This window comes from Pectinophora gossypiella, chromosome 4 (assembly GCF_024362695.1).
Source record: "Pectinophora gossypiella chromosome 4, ilPecGoss1.1, whole genome shotgun sequence".
Classification (NCBI taxonomy): Eukaryota; Metazoa; Arthropoda; class Insecta; order Lepidoptera; family Gelechiidae; genus Pectinophora; species Pectinophora gossypiella.
In genome coordinates this window covers 10,293,063-10,315,192 of record NC_065407.1, presented here as the reverse complement: position 1 = coordinate 10,315,192, position 22,130 = coordinate 10,293,063, and the positions used below count along the sequence as shown (strand labels likewise).

Sequence of the window (22,130 nt, the reverse complement as noted above, 5' to 3'; positions counted from 1 at the left end):
CGAAGTGGTGTTTTGTGGTTAATGATCGCATTAAGTTAGTCGGAAGACATTCGCGAGTGTTATTATATTGGAGTATTCAATAAACAAAGTGTATCTGCCTATTTTCGCTTCGTGTCGGGAAGCCGCTTCATAACTCAAAAGTTTATGCGGACTTTTGAGTTAATTCGTTTGGGGTTCGGAGTAGGAGTCTACTCCGAGGGTGGGGGCTTAGGTTTCATCATCATCACCTTTCATCATTTCATTAATCATCAAGAAAAAAAAATACGTCAGACATGGCTGTATGGGCATAGTTCCCTTTGCCTTACCCTTCGGGGAAAACCAAAACAAAAAAAATCCCTTTGACAAATCCAAAACAAATTTATGGTAACATTTGCTTAAAATGTCACCACGTCTCAAAATATCGAGTTATGTTATTGAGGTAAACTTTTAATTATTTACGAATATTCCATTTTCTAATCCTTTACATTACATAGATATAGGACAAACAATACATTTTCTATATAAAATTAGGTTTTTCTCTTGTGAGACAAGGCGCTATTTGCAATAACCCCATACGTCATCAAGTTGGTCGTCATCAATTAATTTTGACTTATTTTTGTATGCATTTTATTTTTCCGGTATTCTAATACAATACGGTGTACATTTTTAACAGCGGTTGTCTAAAATAGACACAAATGAGAGCACAGGATGCGTGTACGGGCTGATGTACGATGGCACTCTCCTCGTCGTAGGCTTGAGTTTAGAATTGTTTGAGAATGAAAAGAATACGTACAGTCAACTCCTGCTCAACCTACCCGCCGAGATAGAGTTATGCGGCGTTATAAAGTTTGGCGAGACTTTAACGATGGACAATAATATCAAAGAAATTCTGCAGGTGAGTTACGCTTGACCCAATTACATTATTGTTTGAACAATTAATGTTGAACATTAATTTTTACGTATCTACCAGTTGTTCCGCAACAGCAACAAGTGTCATATTTACCATATGAATTTAACATTCTATTTAAAAAAACAATTTCATCTTTTGAAAACTTGTCTAAATTCCCAATCACAATAGGTATTGTAAAATAAAAACAATCACGTGATAACTACATCATTTATAATCATTCATTTTTAGGATGTAGATATAACGGATAATCCCCTTGTGATCATAATAAATGAGAGGAAGGATATGAAAGCGCATTTCCTAGTGCATGATAAGTTTGAAGAGACTCCGTATGAGGTCCTGGCTGCCGAAGATTTATGGAAACAATTCCTTCATGTCCGACTGAGCACAGTTCTACCATTAAGCTGTGAAGCCACAATCGCTGGTGTAAAAAATATCATGCAGAATAAAAGGAAAAAAGTATGTTGATTTTTTTATTATCTAATATCTTTCTCCTTTAGATTTGACCTGAAAGTGTAAATTTGTTTTTTATTAACTATTGCTTGTTAGTACCATACATGGAATTACTGTAAAATACCTTTTTTGCATATTACAAGATTGTACTTGTATAAGATATTTAATTATAATAATTTCATCTCACAGATTGCTTCAGGGCAAGTATCATTTCACATTGATGGTACATCGGTGTATTTGTTTGGAGTAGCATCAGACGTAGGATTGACTGGTACAAGTACAGAAGCCACTATCGGAGAACTTGTGGATTCCATGAGCCCAGAACAACCTACCAAGAAGAAGAAGCATAACACAAACAGTGTAGTGAGTATGCTGTAGACTTGGTCATGTATGAAACAGATACAAAAAACATATTATGATAACTTGTTATTATTAATTATTGTTTTGCAATAAACCAAAAATAAATAAAATACAATGTGAGATTTACCTTTTTTATAAGGAACTTGAGTTATTTAAATCTTTCTTGTCATCTGACTTTCATCTGACTAACAAGTAAATAAAGTATAAACCCTTTCCTTCATTTTTTTCAGGAAATAGTACCTGTTAATTTAGTTATGAAAACAACAAAAGATATCTTATCTGATAAACTTGTAAAGACTGCTGTGAAAATGATGACAACGCAGAGGAAACGTAAGTTCATCAAATGCACTAGCTAAATTCTATGAAGTACATACCTAAAAACAGCAATAGCAAGTTGCAATACTTGGTATGCATTCTTCAGTAATTATGTAGTTTGTACCCAGCATAGATCACATTATTTAACAAATAAATACCACATTGCATTTAACCACACTTTTTACGTATCTATTAATTGGTAAAATAAATAATGTACCATTTTTAATTTTAGCTGCCTATTGCATCAGCATGCCTCTCAGAGTAGACACGTTGGCTATGACACACCGCAACACTAAATTACTGGATTTGTACACGGTATTAGTAGAAGCGGCCTGTCGCTCGCTCAGACTGTTGGAAAATGTGTTACTAGAGCAACTAGGTTGGTATCAATCAACTTATTATTATGAATTTTATGTTTTTTGTGCTTTTTGTTATCCACCTGCTGAGCAGAGCATTCAATATCTTTAAATCTACTGAGCCCATTATCTTTTCCTACATCCAGGCTTTCATATTTCCATCAGACTACATATTTATTTCTATAGATTCACTAAGGCAAAGTGCTGTTTCGCATAATCTATTGCGCGTAATCTATTGTACGGTTTCGCCGATCAAACTAAGAAACAAATTGTCACTGCGTCACCAGTACGGGTCGCTCACGTCAAGGTGTATTTTGGCCTATCGAGAGATGTGTGGAAATAAATTAGCTAAAATAACACTTGACTTATATTTGACATATGATAATCATAAATCTATAACACAGGTCAAGAAGGCATTGGCGATGGAGCTGGACTCCGTTTACCAGAAACCTTCCACTATATGCCACAAGAAATTGGCCACTTCATCACTAAAATAGTACCCAAAGGGATTCCAGATGAGAGCATGGGTATGTAATTTTATATATTTTGTTAGGACCAGTAGGTCCTAACAAAATATAACAAGATAAGAGTTTATGTTTGTGAGTTTGTAGGAAGTAATCTCGGGAACTACTGAACCGATGTTTAAAATTCTTTCACCAGTAGAAAAAGTACATTATTCCTCCCGAGTAACTATTATATTTCATTACCTAAAAGGATAAACAAGAGTATGAAAGTTTGTATGAAGCCCACGCGGACGAACTCGCGGGCGGAATAGATATAAGTGAATAGATTATTAGTTATAGGTGTATAATTTCAGCTTTGTGTTGAACTATTTACATTTTATTTCAGAAAAGGAACGGAGAATGCTGCATGAGCAATTAGCTTTGCCTTTTGACAGACCTATATTTCGTCGAGGCAATGCGTTCACGAATAAAACTGGTGGGAAGTTGCTAAACCCCCACGAAGCCATTCCAGTCTCGGTTATGAAGAGTGATGCTATAGTAGCGTTGGTTCGCGGAAGATATACGTACCATCACTACATGCAAGACAATTTTAATGACGATGGATGGGGTTGCGCGTATCGTTCGATGCAAACTATATTCTCGTGGTTTAGGTATGTTATTCATTATTCTTTTAATGCCTTTGAGCCGGCTCGCTTTTCAATTATAGCACTACTTGTGGGTTTTAAATTGTGTTCCATACAGTACCATTTACTTCGAACGCAGGTCTTGTATCCGCGCTGTTTTTTGGCACAATAATGGCTACAAATTGCTTTATACGTTTTTATAGCTCTGCTCGTCAGTATATTATTTAAAACCCACATTTCATTATAAAATTCTGAGGCTATTAAATGCTGGCAATAAACATTCTGCAAACATAAACAAGTTAAGACAGACTGTCATAACAAACTATAAAAATGTTTTTTCTCTTTTAGGTACCAGGGATACACTAGTGTAGACATTCCAACTCACAGAGAAATTCAACAGTGCCTTGTTAAAATTGGAGACAAACCGTCTTCATTCTTAGGATCTAAACAATGGATAGGATCTACAGAAGTTATGTTCTGCTTAGAAACTCTCCTTGGAGTACAGTCACGGATCATATTTGCTAATAATGGGGCTGAGCTTCAAAGCTATGGACACGAATTAGTTCATCATTTCCAAAAACATGGCAGCCCAATTATGATAGGTAAGTTTCCTTTCTTATTTGAATCGAAATGTTTCGGAGACTATGGGGCAATCCTGCAATCGTGCTTCGTGTTGCTTGTGTGGGTTGAAACTGCCCTTAGCAAACCCTGGTGTCAGGGTTATTGCAAAAGCCAAAGACCCCTGACATATCAAGTTACATTTGAATAATGATAAGGCTGAATTGAGCAGAGTACACACGATTATATCAATGCCATTTCAAACTGTATACTCCTGCTTGTCATGCCGGCCATATTATCCATGTCGTGTTAAGATCATGTTCGTTCAGTTTACGCTACGGTCTAGACGCCAGTATCAAAGTTGTCTTTTGCCGACTTGTATGTATTTGAAAAGCGACTTCAGATGTTAATGTATTCCAATGACACTCTGGATTGTTGCAGGAGGAGGAGTTCTAGCCCACACAATCCTCGGCGTCGAGTACAATGCGACGAGCAACGAGATCCGCTACCTTATCCTGGATCCCCACTACACTGGCGCAGAGGACCTCACCACAGTCATCAACAAGGGCTGGTGCGGCTGGAAAACTTCAGACTTCTGGAATAAAACTGCTCATTATAACCTGTGCCTGCCTCAGACGAAACCTGGCATTTAATATCAGCTTCAGTTTATCTATATTTTTATTTATATTGGAAAAAACAATCAGGTATGTCGCAGAATTTACATCTTAATTAGGCACATTCACAACAAAGGCAATCCAGGCAATGCGCAATTAGTGTTCCCGATGTATCCTCTACCCTACGCCATTTATATTTATAGTAATATAAATGTATATGTATATCTATAATTCGAGTAATATTATGAGCTGTGATAATTGGCATTTAAAGGCCTTCTTTCCGCGTGGTTGCATTTGAGTTTTCAGAATTATGCTTTTATCATACTTTTAAGTTTGGTTGTAAATGTTTTAAGTGGATTTTTAGGATATTGTGATGGTCTGGGATATTATGAACTAGTTTGTACGACTTCTTCATTCTTCGCTCATATTCACTCGTCTGTTATAGTCTGCGCGCAAGTTCTAGTGCCGCCTGAGGTATGTGAGGCACTGATGTGCGGACTGAGTCACCTTGATACTCAGTCCGCCAATCAGTCAATCGCGCTCTCTTAGTATTACCGCTCACATACCTCACGCGACGATAAGAACTTCCGCGCAGCCTAGAACTTAACGAGTCAATCAATTAAGGAGTAAACACTGAGTTCGTAAAAGTTTGTGTTGATTAAGATGCCATTGCCTTATTACGCTTTTGTTTGTACATGTAAATACTATTGAAGCTATTTTAATGCTGGACAGGTGTATGTGTTTATATTATAATACTGTTGTGAATGTAACATCACAATTGTTGTAACAGCACTAATATCATTTATTTCGTGAGTAATTCTTTCATTGGTTTAGGCACTTCCTATTGTGACTAAATAGCAGAAGCATTAAATGGAATTGTTATATTTTGTACAAGTGAATTATAATTCCAGTAAATATTACTTATGGTTTTATTTTTTGATATTGTTGGTATTTTCTAAACGTCAATGAATTAGCGTTTTATTTATTCGTCAGTTATTTCTCTTTCGTGTGAATTCGAATAGAACACGAATTTCATGGAAGGATGTGCCATGGATAATTCCATAATTAGTTTTGAACGCGGCTTGGTTATCTCAAGCCAGTATGTTGTCAGTTACCTAAGTAAATTCAATTTGTGGACCTAAAATATGCGAGTAGTTTATACGCTGTTATTACTGCAGATATCTGCACGGTTTACCGAAATCCAAGTAAGTTATCTAACAATAATAGGTCTATACATGTATTAGTGACTGATGAGAATGGAAGAAGAAAAAGTGATGTCTCAGGGTCGTAGGAAGTGGAATACCGTGGTCTCTGCCTACCCCAATGGTAAATAGGCGTATTCTTGCGTATACATGTATGTTTCTTACGTTTCCGTCTTAACGAGTTGTGTCTGCTCGCAACAGCCTCTTGAGATATGGGTTTATGAATATTATCCAGCTAGATACGAAATGCTAACATGAAAAAGTAGTATAAGGATGTCTAGCAGCTCCCCGGTCCGGCTGAGATCCGTGTTGCTCCAGGTCTAGCAGTGGTCACCTACACGCAAATATGCAGTAAAGTGGTAATGTCAGTTTCCAGACAGTTAGGCAATTCTCACACTGCCCCGCATGATGCAGCGTAGCGCGTGGATGCGTGTTCTTCCGTTGCTTGTAAGTATCTCCGTTTGTATAGAAAACACGCACGGTCTAACACACAGAAAATGCATCCACGCGCGTTCATGCGGATGATCCCATACATTCATATCTTCTAGATAATCACTAATCTTATAATAAAGTAGAATAATTTATTTAGGATGTGATGTATTTCAAATATTGGTTATAGACATGTTGTGGAAGTGATGAAACTACAACGAGAAGACCACGGCGATTGGGAAGAGCTACGGCTCCACCCCCAGAGTTTAAACCTCCAGAGAAAAAACACGTGAAAAAGAACGTGGCTAAAGGAGAGAGTCGTGTGAATTTTGTACTTTACGTAAGTGAAATAGATCACATAATTTAATCTTTGTCCATACCCCGGACATTCAGTACAAAAATTTGGTACATAGCCACTACACATACTCAATACCTAATATGCAGCGTGGCACCGCCCTATGCAGTGCGTGCGAACGAGACAGAGTGATCCCGCAAGTAGGGATGGAGGTAATCAAGCTCATATCTGTGCGGAGCGGAGAATCCCTTCTGTATGACATTTATATTATCGTTTATTCTAGGCTTTTCAAGTTAAGAGTTAGGTACTGCTATTCCATTCCCACTTTGCTTTACATATTTATAGCGGGTTGATTGTGACTAAATGAGACGTAAATAGGTAGTAAGCCACATCTCTCTCCGTTGCATTATTCCACATGATGGTGGGGCCTGCTTTCCGCGTCTTTTCTTTCCAATTCACTCTGACGTGTCGTCTGCCGAAGCATTGCAAGAACTCGGATCTTTTTTGATGACACCACAAAAAGTAATTAAATGTACCTACTGCCCTCGTATTATTTGAGTGATAAAAAATTATGATATCCCGGTACGCATTAGGTACCTACCTATGATACCATTTATATTTCAGAATGCAGGAATCAAATATAAGCAACGAGACCATTCGAAGAACAGAGCGTCACATATGGTAAGAAAGTCAATTAGGTACTTCCTATTTTGTTAATTAAGTATTTTCATAGCTATCTACTTAGAATTACCGCAATTCAGAATACAATCGTGAGCTTATGTTGTTATTGATTTACCTTTTTTATTCTCACTTACAGAAAGCGAGATTTAACTGTGTGTTGTTCGTGGCTCATAATAACAAATGTTATGGATTTGGCCCGCCTGAACCGGTCTGTACATACCTACCTATCGAATAAATTATTTTTTAAATCTAAGTTATTTCGGACAATGATTCAGCCTGCAATGCCCTTAAATTTCTGGTATCGAACAAAAAAGGGCAGACTCACAAAGCGATTTCCACAATATTTCGTTCGGGAATCGAACCCAAACCACGAAATCGTGAGCCAATGTAGACCACAGTATCGGTAAAATAGTTCCGTGCTTCGGAAGGCACGTTAAACCGTTGGCCCGAGCTACTAGCCGTAAAACACCTCCAACCCGCAGTATGCTTCACACCCCCTCCAGTGTCGACGCATATTACAGGCTATTTATATTTTATGTAAGATATAATATTTTATATTAGGTGTTACTAATATTACCCAATATTACGATTCTGAATTCTGTCGTTCTGTTTAGTTTTCACGACGTTAATTTTAAATGAAATTCTTGAAATTGCAGGTACCTGAAGAGAGTAAATCGGAGTCGTCTGAATCCCCACAAAAACCCGCAAAACCAGACAAGTGCGACCCGTATAAACCCGCAAAAAAGCAATCCAAGAGTTGCAGAAGAATGCTAATTATGGAACATGTGAAGTCTCTACCACGAGTAGCATATTCCTTGGTCTCTATTAATTACTAGCACTCCTGTGTCCAACATCGTACTAAATTACGTAAATCTCTATTTATTAGATAATTTTTATGCATATAGCGCGGCAGTTTGGAAAACGGGTGAAAACTGGGAAAGCTATTTCTAGTTGTTATCCCGTGGCGTAAAATAAGAAATAATACTACGTATACAACGGAAACTCTACGCTCCTCACCAGCATCTGAGATAAATTTAACTCACCCCCCCTCGAACACAGTTCAGACTTAAATCGTATGGCGTCAGATGTCACACATACAGATGCGTGTGTACGATAACGGCAATGTGTGGTGTCTGTGTGAGGTTTTTTGTATGAAATGTCCGGGGTGTACCCGTGGAACCATTCTAGAGGAAACGAGTCCGCACGGAAGAGATCCTGCGGCCACGGCATTAGTATCGTAGTATCCATTAAAATATTTTTTTTTATATTTCATACTTTTATTACATACTACGATGCTTCCTGTTAGTTGAAGGTAGTCGGGCTGAATTCAAACACTTTATTCATGTATATAACAGGTTTTATTTACATGAGTTATTATACGAACTGAAATTATAATTACAGAATATTAGTTTATACTTAATAATAGATTACAATATAACTAAATCACAGAAAAACGTCAATTGAAACTAGGTTTTAAGAATCGTAAATTATGTTAGTTATTATCCCGTTGATAAACATAGTTTAGGTACATAATATTATATTGGGAACAATAATTTAATCTTTAACTTTAGTTCATAGTTGTAATTATGTAATGAAATATACGCCGACTCGCCCGGATCTCAAAACAACTCCTTCCATTGCACACAAATCAAATTACACCTTTGTATAATAAGATGTGTTCATTCTTCATCAGCAGTAGGTGTGACTGCATACTTAAGTAAGTCACACCTGCTGAGCTAGAAAAAATACCATCGTCGAAGTAACTTACTTAATTAAGTAACCAGGGCAAAGTAAGCCACAGGGCCCTTTGGAGGCTCAATAGTAACCCTCTCAGGATAGTATAGTTTAGGGTGGTGTCAGAACACCAGGGTGATACGATCAGTCATTGGTCTTACAACCCAGACGAGAGAAGAAGTAGGTATAACCGGTATCGGTGAAAATATACGCAGGTACATTTTATTAATTGCTCTTACATAAGAGATAAGTTCCAGAAAGCTCCAGAAGTTCCAGAAACCATAGTTAAGGCAAAACCAGCCCAATACAAGTCAAGCCACATACCTCCAAAACGCATTTCTCGGGTATGAGGGTTCCCTCGGGATATTTTCCTTCACCACCGTGCACGTGATAATCATTTATGATGCAAACATGAATTCGAAAACAAATTATATAAGAAATGAAAATAAATAACAACAGTCGGTTATTCGAGACGGAATTCTTTCAATTAGGTCTTTAGAGCGTAAGAAATATTTCAGATCGACTGCACGGAACGTTAGCTGGGCACATGATAATTAAGCATGCATATCTAACATCAGTTCTTCAACATAGCGTAACGAACGCGGGAAACCACTTCCAGTAAAGTAACACCATTAGAGAGAGACGTGAGAGTCAACATGGAACCTCGTACAGTCAGCCGTCCTCCCTCGCTCCGGGCGAGGGAGTGAGACAGACGATTGCATTCCAACGAGGTGTCAAATCGAGTCGCACGAGTAAAACGTACCTTCATGTTTAAAGTATAACAATACTAAAGAAACGCGAAAGCTTTGAAGCGTTTGAATACGACATGACAGTAACATTTCGCTCAATATATACCGTAGCCGATTATGTTATCGCACGCCCCTAATACCTAATTGGGTAGGCAGACCCACAAGTAATCAGAAGACTTCCAGACACTTTTCAGTCGAAGTCTTAAATTGGATATGATGAACCGTATGGTGACAGGCTGTATAACAGTCATATTTATATACGAGGCTAATGCCTTATGGCAATGCTTGTATTTACACGCTTCCGTTCCGTGCCGTAGATATGAACAGCGCATATATAAAGGCATATTACTTAAAAATTGTTTCTTCGTCTGACGTCATACATTGTTATTTAATTTGGTGTATATAAAATTGGTGCCGATACAAGCTTAAAAATTTAGCTTGACAGTTTAGCTGATAATATACCGGAGGTGTTAGCGTGTAAACATAGGTAGGTAGGTAATTTATTAACATTATTTTAAGTACCTAGTACTTATTCTATTTCTAAGAACCTATTCGCATGTATTTTTTTGTACAAATTGACGACGTGCGTATAATGCATTTAACGGGGGTAGTAAAAAGTTTATATTTTTATATAGGGTCCCGTCACGTTTGTGTCGCTATAATTTGCTTCTACACGTGTCATCATCGGCGTAAACGTCATGGGAACAGGCCCTAAGCCTAGCTAGAATAGTTTAATTCACGAATTGGTTTATATTCCCAAGTCCTAATATTGTCTCAAACATTTATTATTATAAAAAAATAATATTCGAAAAATGGTATTGCAATGAACAGCATTCTAAGTTTAAATTTTTAAATAAAAAAATATAATTTTCAGCCTGTGAGTAACTGTTTACACTGGACGTTGTGAAAGATTCCAAATTAGCCTTAGAGTACCACGCACTTCTAAGAAGCTTGACTATACAACTTTTATCTATTATAATAACTCCATTAACATACCTACCTAACAATTTATAGAATTTCTAAGTCGCAGTGTCGAATTTGCGGGAACTTTTTCTGTAAGAATAAAACAAATACGTTAGTGTATGTTCGTAAGAATACTTATTTTATGTAACAATATAAAATATAGATTCACCCCATCATATTTGGTGTCTCGATATTTCGATAAATGGTCGCTCTAAAAATGTATTAAAGTCAGTTGACTTACCCTTAATTTCAGTTCTATTCTGTCAATCTCTCCTCCTAACATGTCGACAATATTCTCACCATGCTTCAATAAAAATGCTTCTACATCGTCAATAGTATCTATTTTCTTTATGTCCTGGAAATGTACCATTATTAATACCATAATTATATTTTATCGAGAGTGACTAAGTATTATATTCACATATTAAAATGGTTATTTACCTGTAATAAACTATTTAAATCGTGCTTCTCTAAATAGGATCTCGTAAGCGCTCTGCCATCGAAATCTACTTCCGCCTGAAATTAGAAATGTTTACATAAGAATATATTTTTTACTAAAGTCGAAATTGACAAAATAAAACTATAGCCGTCCCTCGAATAAACATTTTCCACCAATGGGTTGTTTATATTTTCCACACTGAAGATAAAAAGAACAAAACTATGGCGAGCGGTAAGGAGGTCGGACAGTGCGCTTATTTGGCGCACGATTAGCACCAACAGGTGGCGCGCTTATTTCACTCGCTATATGTCTTCATTCGAGAAAGCAATGCCGTGGCAAACTACTGGCAGTGATTTGTAATACTTTGTCTTAGGTTTGGTTACTTGGGTAATCGGTCGAAAGCGTAAAACGACGATGCCCAAATAAGAGCGAATGTTGACTCTGGGCCTTATCTAACGACTTAGAACCGAAGGTATAGACGTTGATTCTAACCCTAACGTCAATTCCGTTTTTTTATTATTCCAGAGAACCACAGCAATACCTTACCTTGTATCTGATAAGATTGCTGCCAATGTCGATACCCTTGACATCATGGATGGCTCGAATCATAAAGTCTCTCTCTAAGACACCGTTTATCTCGTCTAATTGTTCTTGTGGGATCGACCTGTAAACGTGGTACGTAATATAAAGTTTAGGCGTCTTTATTTAAACAATATACAGGGTGTTAGTGACATCGTAACGAATACTCAGGGGGATGATTCAGACCATGATTCTGGGTTAATATCAAGTGGAATTTCCAGACAAAAAAAATCATGATTTTTTTTGTATTTTTTCTATTTATTTTCCGATCCATACTTTTGCGACGGCACATTCCACTTGATATCAACACAGAATCATGGTCTGAATCATCCCTCAAAGTTTTAGTTACGATGTCACTAACACCCTGTATTTTAACGGGATTCTTAAAAAGTTAGAATGTTCACGGGTTTGGACTGAGGATCTTTCAAGCACGCTTTCATGGTATTTTATCCTAGTTGAAGTCGCAGAAAGCGCATTTCTATTTGTTATCATAAAGAATGATACGATATAGAACGATAACTCTCCGCCCCGCAACAATTCAGATCCGATGCCGACCGCACCCCCTCTGTCTTACTTTAGTCTTAAATGACCGTAAGCCGCTAAGGAGTAGGGAGAAGAACGCGCAAACTATCTCGCTCGCACTTACGCATAAGGCGACACAATATAAGAATGAGATTTTTATACGGATTTTCCGCGATCCCAATTGGGATAGTCAGAGGTACGGTCACGAGCATTAATATGTATACACTTTGGTACCATGTCACAAACTTTTTTGACAGATTTAACTGAAAGTCTCACTAAATATCAAATATGTTAGTGCGACAGAGTCCTAAAGTGGGTACATTATATTTCTCATGACTGTACATCCGTTGCAAGATGAACTAAGTACCCACACCTGACCGGTCTTCCTGTTAGAGCAACGTGATCTTCTCTCGTGTGGGTTGCGAGGTGGGCTACTAACCTCATCAACCCTGGTGTCAGGGTTACTATTGAGCCGCCAAAGGCCCCTGACATGACTCATGTAACGACTACGCACTTACATTAGTAAGTATTTATTTATTATTACTTTGTGTTCTTTAGTTTGGTTAGGACATTACAGGCTGATCACCTGATTGTCCAAAAGATGATCCGTGTTTCGGAAGGCATGGTAAGCCGTTGGTCCCGGTTACCAACGTGATAGGGTAGCTGTATTGTCGTCTGAAATGGTCGAGCCAACTGTGGTAGTGAAAACTGCGCTTAAGATAAATTAATAACTCAAGTCCGGTTCGCGGTTTGGGGTTATACTTTAATAACCAATGAAATTAAGATTACCTTCCAATCAACGCTCCAACATTACTAAGTATGATGAAGGAAGCTACGCCCCCGAGCAACGTGCCCACTAATATGCTTCCAATCGCGTCTGCTATGGGGTTGCCAGTGTACTGGGCTATGGCCATACAAGAAGCGGCTATGACAACCCCGCCCACTGCCGCCGTGTCCTCCATTAGTACTACGTTCACTGAAGGATCTGAGCTGCGGATCACTGGAACAAACATGGTCAATTGGGTCACGAGCATTAATATGTATACACTATGGTACCATGTCACATTAACTTTTTTGACAAATTGAACTGTAAGTCTCACTAAATGTCAAATATGTTAGTGTGACAGAGCCCTAAAGTGAGTGAGACTGTACGAGGTCATAGAAAAAAAGAACTACGTATATAAATAATAAATAAATAATAATAACGATACACCACTTTCGCTTCCACTCTCATCACGGGCATGTCGTTAAAACCGACAGAGTAATTTTATCCTCTCCAACATGTAGAACTGTAGGGCGACGAATGAGCAGTTATCTTTTGAATACGTGCGGCTCTGCCAAGCCCCAGGCATTTGCGGGTGTGAGTTTATGTATGTATGTTGATTAAAGTATATACCATAGTCATACAAAGGCACGTTAGCCTCTTTAGCGCCTTTGCGGATAGCACTTAGTGCTACCATTAGTGTGGCCCCTTCTGATACCACCGCTCCGCCCAGAACGAAATAAGCCTGAAACAAAATTCAGAAGCTCGGTTACATAGTCGTCATTAATTTAAGAACCACGCTTTTCTCGGCGTAGCATTCTTCATTTTTTTTTAAATAAGTTTTTTTCCGCCAAAATCACGGACACACTCACTCATAAATGATTATCACGTGCTCAGCGGTGAAGGAAAACATCGCAAACCCACTTTCCTGAGAAATGCATTTTCGGAGGTATGTGACCTAACCTGTATTGCTAGTTTTCCCTTCGCGGGTTGGAAGGTCAGACAGGCAGTCGCTTTTGTAAAAAACCGGACCTGTCAATTGTTCAGGTTAAGTAAGCGGCCTTCACTGACACTCATCACTTGGGGATACCTAATTAAATAACACATGAGTAAATAATAACATCGTCGTATCTTAGCAATTGGAGAGGAAAGTTCTAATTTGCGTCATGCCTGACACATAACCCCTACCAATAGTGATGGGCACCACCTGAAATGAAAGGACAAAAACATGTAACTTACCCAAAAGAAATCATGAAGCGGTTGCGGGTCCAATATTCCAGTAACACCATGATAGAACGACAAGCCGGACCCCACACAAAATATACCCACACCAGATATAAGGGAGGACACATATCTCATGTTTGTGTATCCATACGGATGGTTGGGGTCAGCTATCTGAAAATATAAAACAAATGATAAAACTTTATAGCCGCACCTACAATGGAGCAGCGTGGCGGAGTATACTCTACACCCTCTCCGGCTGATTGAGTAGAGGTCTGTGGCCAGCAACGGGATGTATAAAGGCTATTTACGTTATGTTATGTAATATACATACATACATACAGAAACTCACACCTATTTCCCACCGGGGTAAGCAGAGACTATGTAATTTATTTATTTATTTATTTATTTATGTAATTGCATAAGCTTCGATCTTATGAAGATGTTATGTACTATAACTTTATAAAAAAAACATACATAATTACACAGGGTGTTAGTGACACCGTACCAAATATAATGTACAGTCTCACGCCCGTGTTACTAAGGGGGTGGACCATAGGTATAATAAAACAAAGATAGACATTATGAGTCGTAATGTGACAGGTTATCAGCGCTTATGAGATACACAGTTACCGTGGGTCCTTTGGCCACCGTCTTGCTGTTCAAACCCCGCTACCAAACTTGCACCATGTAGTTATTTATTTAAGTACCATTTTCACTTTTGGGGGGAAGGAAAGAGGGGCAACCACAGCCCTATTTTTTTAATGCTACACCGACAAGAACGTGGCTCTTAAAACATTAGTGATGACAATTTTCATAATTTTAAGTTCCTTCATCATACTGAAGATGAAAAAAAAAAACAATTTAAGCTATCTATCATAAGCGTAAAATTATCGAATTTCAAAGCAATCGAATAATTTTAAATCAAATTTTCATTTGGCGTTATCATTTAGCGGGATCTTATGCCGAGACAAATTTTACCACAGTCGCAATACCCATAGGCCGTTTATAATTTAGTGATTGGAAACCTTTGATGGCAATTTCTAATTGACAATATGACTGATTTATCCGCTCCATAATTCAAATAAAAACATCATGAAAACATGGTTAGTTCTGTGGTGTGTTTTGATATCTAAAACGGTGCCAGAAAACACGAAACCAGAGGTATGTAGGTAGTATAATGCGTGACTGAAATGGTAAAAGACTTAATAGGTAACATAAGAAAACTGACAAAAGCAACAATTATGTTGAGTATTACTTGAAATACTTACATATAATACAACAACAACATAAACAGCCTATATACGTCCCACTGCTGGGCTACAGGCCTCCCCTCAATCAACCGGACATATAATAATTATACTAAATTCCATGTATTAATCTCGCATGACCATGATATTTTTAAGTTGACATTTATAAGTATACCTACAGTTATGATACGTAAATAATAATTTGTGATCTATTTATTTTGTAAGACATTCCAACACAACCAAAAAATTGAATTTGGAAGGGATAATTTCGAAGAACTTCGAAATAGGAACAAAAAGAAAGAAATCACGACACACAACAACAAATAGAAAAATAAATAGGTACCAGTATGTCGGGTACTCTACTAACGACTCGCCATTCTATCAACGGACAAAAATGAGAACAGACGTCTGCAGACGAATTTCATATTTTCCTTTTGACTTTTGATGCGAGTGTTCTGTATTATATCCTAATTTTGAGTTCATCTTTAACGCGCAAAGGAAAGGTCGAACACAAACCCATGTTAAAAACTTCACCGTAGTTGCGTCGAATAACATTAGTTAAATCAAATATACTTTATTGTACACAAACAGAACATACAAAAAAAAACTGTTCTTTTGGTTTATGTAACAGGCTGAACGGAGACAGCTTGGAAAAGAAATTTTGAAGGCTTTGCGAAACGGATTCTACAATAACCATGATAGCGATGAACCTGATACTAGTAGACCTGTTAACAGTATCGAGGAGCAGGCAAAAAAACCTTTAATAGCCAACGTACCACAGCCAAAACCCACCCAAAGACCGAACAATAAAGGAAAATTTGCAAATATTTCGATGTCAGATAATAATGATAAAAAAGAAGAAAATGCACCGGGAAAATATACGAACGTGAATTTTGTATTATACGTAAGTAAATCCTATTTTTTTTAATATTTTTGAAATTAGAAAAGCGTAAAGCGCATAAAGAGAAATAAGAATGATTTAGTACACATACCTACACGTATTTTATTATGTCCATGTAACAGAGAGTTGTTTGTTCTTCTATCATGTTATAAAATGTACCTGTCCAACCACCCCGTACCCTCCCTACAGTACCCCCCTACCCCACCCTACCTCTATAGTAACCCTACCACCAGTGTTGATAAGGTTGCAACCACCTTACAACCCACACGAGAGAAAAGAATGTACCATTGTACCTATAAGTAAATTTATGTTATTTACAGAACAGGGGCATCAAGTTTCAAAAACAGGACGATTCAACAAACATACTTAAGAAACAGGTAATTAAAAAGCAAACAAATAATAAGGAAATAAAAATATAAGTTTAAAAACTAAAACCCGACTACGGAAAAATCACATGTGAAATAAGAAAATAGGTATATTTCTCTGAAATTCTTCCGAATAATGATTAATTCATAACCATCATTCTGGCTTTGCCACGGTTGGGTAAATAACTATTTTACTACAAGTTTATAAGATATGAGGACTCGAAGGTACAGTTTTAAAAGCTTGTTTGGTACAGTGTATTACCAACTCCATGTCCCAGATTTACCGTTGTTCTTTGTGAAATCTCCTCAGAAATAGGCAAAGAATAAAGAACCACTCAATCAATAATTCTTTATTGCACGAAGACAAGTATAGGACATGTACGAACGAATAAAATAAGCACAATAGGCGGCCTTATTGCTAAACAAATGGTCACTCTTCGACTCGCATCCATTCGTACCTTCGTACGAATCATCGTTATACCGGGTGAGAGTCTTCAGCACTCCCCATTTGCCCGGCCAAGTAGTTAATGCCATCTGCGGCAAATCTACGATAAGTCACGCCAAAAAATAAAACACTTCATTCTAAACACCATTATAGAGTAAGAAAGGACGCGCAGACTCTGTCTCGCTCCCTCTTACGCGGTAAGGTGGCAGTCATGATAAGAACAAGATTTTTGTATGGAGTGTGTGGGCTTATCGCATGGAGGTAAATAATAAATGTACATAATTGTAAACCTAAAATTGTACAAATCAATTTTATAAATAAATCAATTATTATTATATTATATTATATATGATATGGTAAATTCATATCTTTTTAACAGAAATTACGATTCAACTGTATACTGGTGGTAGCGACAGCAAACAAATGCTACGGCTGGGAGATGGGTTCTAAAGGCAATGTGAGTATTATAAATAATAGAAAATAATATTTTCTATATTATTTCAGTAAAATATGATTATTTTTGAGCCATAATTTGATGAATTATGAAATTCTGATTAAGTACTTAATAAAGACAGATCTAAAACTGTCAAAAAACCTTTTCTTTTTTCTATTTAACTTATTTATGAATTTTAATAAGAAAAAATTGAATAATAAGTGCCGATTTTTGTCACGTTTTTCTATGACGTACAGGTGCTTTTTCATACAAATTCCATAGTAATTTCGCGTTTTGACGTTTAGTAAAAGTAACTGATTTGACTAGTTGGAAACTACCCTATTCAAAGAATATATTTTAAATTTTTGTTCATTTCGTTTCAGAAAACACATAATCATAGTCCAGACGGAAAGAAGAAAAAACACAAAACAAAGAAGAAAAACAGAAAAGATAAAGTCAAAAAGGAGAAAGCGAAAGGTGCGAGAATATCAGCTCGGCGACAGTTAGAAACCATGCCGCAATTACCGACTTACAATATATATTTATAATTTGTCAATTTTACGAATAAGAAAAAAACAAATGTCCTATTATTACCGAATAATTACAATGTAATTGACCACAGGAGAGCGGCAAAACCGAACTCCACAAAGGTGAATATCAAAATGTCAAGTTTGGTGGCGAACTTTAAAATTATTTTTTCGTGAGAAATTGGGTTCCGACATGAAATAGGATAGTTCTAGCTACTAAGGTAACTTGTTCCTCGTACCTAGAACTATCCTACGCTAATATAGTACGCTAATACCCACAAAAGGTATATCCGTAAAGCAATGAGGGACTTTCTATACAGCGCCATCTATATTGTTCCTAAAGAACGTAGCCTGGAAAGTACCTCATTATGAAATTACCCCTAATCAGACATTGCCAAATATGCAGGAAATTATCAACTAAATTCTTTTGGAGTTCTGACTCCCCCCTTTTTATGGCAATGGGAAAAGGTATAATAAAAAGTGTCACACACTTACCTGCACAGACTTGTGTATCCCATAGGCTAGAATCAACTGGTTCACTGTATCTGCGAGAGAGTGGATGCACTCGGAGAATAAACTGTGAGAACCGGTGTAAAACCACGCGCAGAGTTTAAACAAGAAATTACATCCATTTCTGAAAGAAGAATAAATAACATGTACCTACTAGGAAAACCTAAATTAGGAAACCGAAAAGGGTAAGAGGGCGGAGAGATGAACGCCTGTATCTAGTGGCACAATATAGACTAGTAAGGTAAGGTTTACAATTGTAACGGAGGAAGGTATACTAGTTTTTCAATTGAACACTATAATGGGCGGAGGGAAATAGTAGAAACTTACATCGCTATTGCTGTAAGCACAACGCGGCCGGATCTGGTTTTCAGGCCCATTTCTTCGTCTTCTGCCGGTCGCCGATAACTCATCTCTCTCCTATACGTTCGCAATCTCCTTTTCACCGTAAATACATCTGAAAATATACATTCTCGTAGATATAAAGTAACAAAGTCCTGCGGCCGCGTCTGTCTGCTCGCGATAAACAAAAGCTACCGAACGGATTTCATACGTTTTTTACCAATGGATGGAGTGATTCACGAGGAAGGCTTTAGTCTATAATTAATTAATGTATATTGAAAATTGGTTGAAATATGAGAATGACTATTGCAGTGGTCGGAAATATCAAGCCAACAACCAGGAGCTTTAAACAAAAACCGTAAAAGGGATATAGCTCTTTGAAATATGACCAAAACAATGATTGTAAAATACAATTATAACTTATGGATGTATACTCGTACCTCGTACTGTCCGAAATAAATGATTTTGAATTGAATTGAATAACTAATTGTTAGGTAATTTATTGAGAGATTGAGATTGTAAAATTGTTTCAGTAAACAGTTAATGATTAGGTACTTACCCCGACACCACACAATTTCAACTAATATAGTAGGAATGATCGCAAAATTGATGAATGTTATCGCGCGACAAAATAAAACCAGGAGGCCCGAGTATGACGCGACAAAATGTGGTCATGGAATACACAAGCACTGACCCGCAAATTATTTGATACGCGGTGAAAGGGGAACATCATCGACCACGCCTAGGATAGTGTCGTAATCGGGAACTTGGAGTGTTTGTCGCGAGTTGATTGGCCACCTCTATAGCACAACAAATTGATATGAAACTATAGCAGTTAAATATTACCTTGTTCATATCTTCTCCTGTCTAGTTCTCTTCTTAATAGTTCTTTGTCAAGTGCCTCTCTGGATCCCCATACCTGGATATTAGAAAGCAAATAAGTTTTTCATATAGCTGTTTTAATTAACTTTATTTTACATTGACTTACAATATTTGAAAAGTGGTGACTAGGTCTAGGGCATTTACTACCTTAGTGCCTATTAAAACAAATGCTGGGCAGTGAACCTTGTAAAAAATACTTTTATTTATGTCTTTCTAAGACATTTTTCTATCAAGTCACATATAATCCATTTTATGGAAAAGCTTTTGTACTGTTTATTATAATGGTTTTAATTACCAATTTTTTTATTAATCATGTAATGCATAGAAAACTTTAAGCTACAAATTAGTGCATACCTCAATAGCTTTAGCATCAACATCTTTCCGGTAGAATACAGTGATTGGTGGCGCTGACTCATAAGGTGATCTCCGTAGCACTTTGGGTAATGTCTCCAGATCAGACTGTTTTAGCAGGTACTCTGTCATTGCACGCATAGGAGTGATAAAATTGCGTTCAGTGTATGACGCAGAAAAGTCGATCAGAAGCCTTTTCTTCACTGTAACAAAAAGTTTATCATTTTTAATAAAATATATCTTTACAATTTTTAGAATGTTTAGAATGTTTAGTAACACAATATTAGTAATGAAAATTAGGAAATTCATAAGTAAAACGGGTTTATTGCAATTATTTAGTTCTCATTACTCCAATTGGGATACAGTCATGAGGCCGAGATTATTTTTAATGACATTCAACAAAATGATTGAGAGATCATCATTGTATCAAAGACACAAACACTTGGCAAATGTTTCTTATTTCATATGTGTCAAATATTGGTATATTTTGAAGGATCTCAGAAGTGAATCTAGGATTAGTTTTGGGGAGCTTGACTTGAAATTTAGCAGCAGTGAAACTAAATGCTTCTGGTGATGGATAGCTTAGAATAACCCCTCACCCCACCTTAGATGTCCACCACTGCAATCAATTATTATTGAGTCTCAATAATAGTCTTATATTGAATATGCAAATATTATGCTTACCTTGTTGCTTTTCTGCTTCTTTAGCAACAGGAGCAGCAGCGGCAGGGGCCTTTTCAATACTAACTTTAGTTACAAGTTGGTCTGCGTTTGTCTCAGTTTTCACCACCACATCACCAAGTGCACTTTGCGATACCATTTTGTTCTGCTCATCTTGTTTGTTATTTGGTAACGGTTTTTCTACATTCTTAGGTTTTCCTTTTTCTTGTAAACTTGTTGATATATTAAAGTACCTTTGTAACTGTTTATTGGTACAGCCCACATGTTTCCCCAAATTGATATGAGTCTCAAAACATAAATACCTAAATTGGGTTGTCTTTCCACTTAATTTCTTATAAATACATTTAGCGGCAGCAGAATACAACAAGAACATTTTTATGGAACTTATGTTACAGTTAAGAACGAGAATAGCGCTAGCTTTTTAATAAATTACGCTTATAAATTGATGCAAATAAAGCGCCGCCTTGAAAACATATTCTAGTTCTATAAAACTAACCAAGACATGAACAAAATTACTTAAATATTTATTAATTTATAATTAAAAATCACAAATAAGCATAATAAGAGCCCGGGGCAATTTTTTTACTTTGACAATTCACTTAGTTTGACAGATGTCGTCATTTGTCAAATAATGACATCAATTTATTACCACATTTTTTTCTCAGAATCTACCAAAAATTAAGGGTTCATTGGTTCATGGCACTATTATACTTCGGGTGAATCTATGGGGTGAATTCATTCGGCGTATGGCATTACGTAAGAAAATCGTGCTTCGCCCACTGATGAGCTGAACATAGTATGCGTCTTTATGTCATTTTTTTTTGTTTTGTGAAGTAATTAAAATGGAGAATTTTTTTAGTAATAAAAAGTACCAATGCGTGCCAAATATTTGTTTTGTTTTGAACTTTGGTATGCGTTTATTAATAGATACTTTTTTCTTATCAATTTCTTACGATTGTGTGGCAATGAGTAGATGTGTACGTACGTATATTTTACCTCCCTCAAAAAGTGGCGGAAAAAATGTAGTGTAAAGCTAGCCCGAAGGAAACGCTCAGCTATAATTTCTATTGCAATGTCTTTGCGTGATATCAACGTGACATTGACAAGACTCTTCCCCAAAGCTCTTCCCTTGCTCTTCCCCAACTCTTCCCTAATTTTGTTTTTCAGATTATGGATTATGACAACACTCTATCTGTCAAGTCAAGACAGTGTGGTATTTTTTTTTTCATTTCATTGGCAA

General features: G+C 36.9%; 3 protein-coding genes across 3 annotated transcripts; 2 read left to right on the top strand and 1 right to left on the bottom strand.

Annotated features, from left to right (window-relative positions):
- Positions 1 to 356: 356 nt before the first annotated feature.
- Positions 357 to 5,549, top strand: LOC126366047 (probable Ufm1-specific protease 2). The gene is made up of 10 exons (XM_050008948.1): positions 357 to 418; positions 653 to 874; positions 1,118 to 1,345; positions 1,529 to 1,702; positions 1,930 to 2,029; positions 2,247 to 2,393; positions 2,775 to 2,897; positions 3,220 to 3,484; positions 3,806 to 4,059; positions 4,457 to 5,549. Exons 1-10 carry the CDS (start codon positions 380 to 382, stop codon positions 4,666 to 4,668), a joined length of 1,764 nt encoding a protein of 587 aa, XP_049864905.1. The 5' UTR covers positions 357 to 379; the 3' UTR covers positions 4,669 to 5,549.
- A 225-nt stretch (positions 5,550 to 5,774) lies between these two features.
- On the top strand, positions 5,775 to 8,083 carry LOC126366439 (uncharacterized). Its single transcript, XM_050009547.1, has 5 exons — positions 5,775 to 5,834; positions 6,451 to 6,600; positions 7,180 to 7,236; positions 7,373 to 7,444; positions 7,893 to 8,083. Exons 1-5 carry the CDS (start codon positions 5,775 to 5,777, stop codon positions 8,070 to 8,072), a joined length of 519 nt encoding a protein of 172 aa, XP_049865504.1. The 3' UTR covers positions 8,073 to 8,083.
- A 1,214-nt stretch (positions 8,084 to 9,297) lies between these two features.
- On the bottom strand, positions 9,298 to 21,494 carry LOC126366050 (zinc transporter 9). The gene is made up of 12 exons (XM_050008951.1): positions 20,894 to 21,494; positions 20,213 to 20,412; positions 19,823 to 19,895; positions 18,965 to 19,091; positions 18,623 to 18,761; positions 14,225 to 14,380; positions 13,619 to 13,730; positions 13,012 to 13,222; positions 11,668 to 11,785; positions 11,124 to 11,198; positions 10,924 to 11,037; positions 9,298 to 10,772 (listed from the first exon to the last, which is right to left on the bottom strand). The coding sequence occupies exons 1-12, from the start codon at positions 21,261 to 21,263 to the stop codon at positions 10,728 to 10,730; spliced, it is 1,740 nt and encodes a 579-aa protein (XP_049864908.1). The 5' UTR covers positions 21,264 to 21,494; the 3' UTR covers positions 9,298 to 10,727.
- Between the last annotated feature and the right edge of the window lie 636 nt (positions 21,495 to 22,130).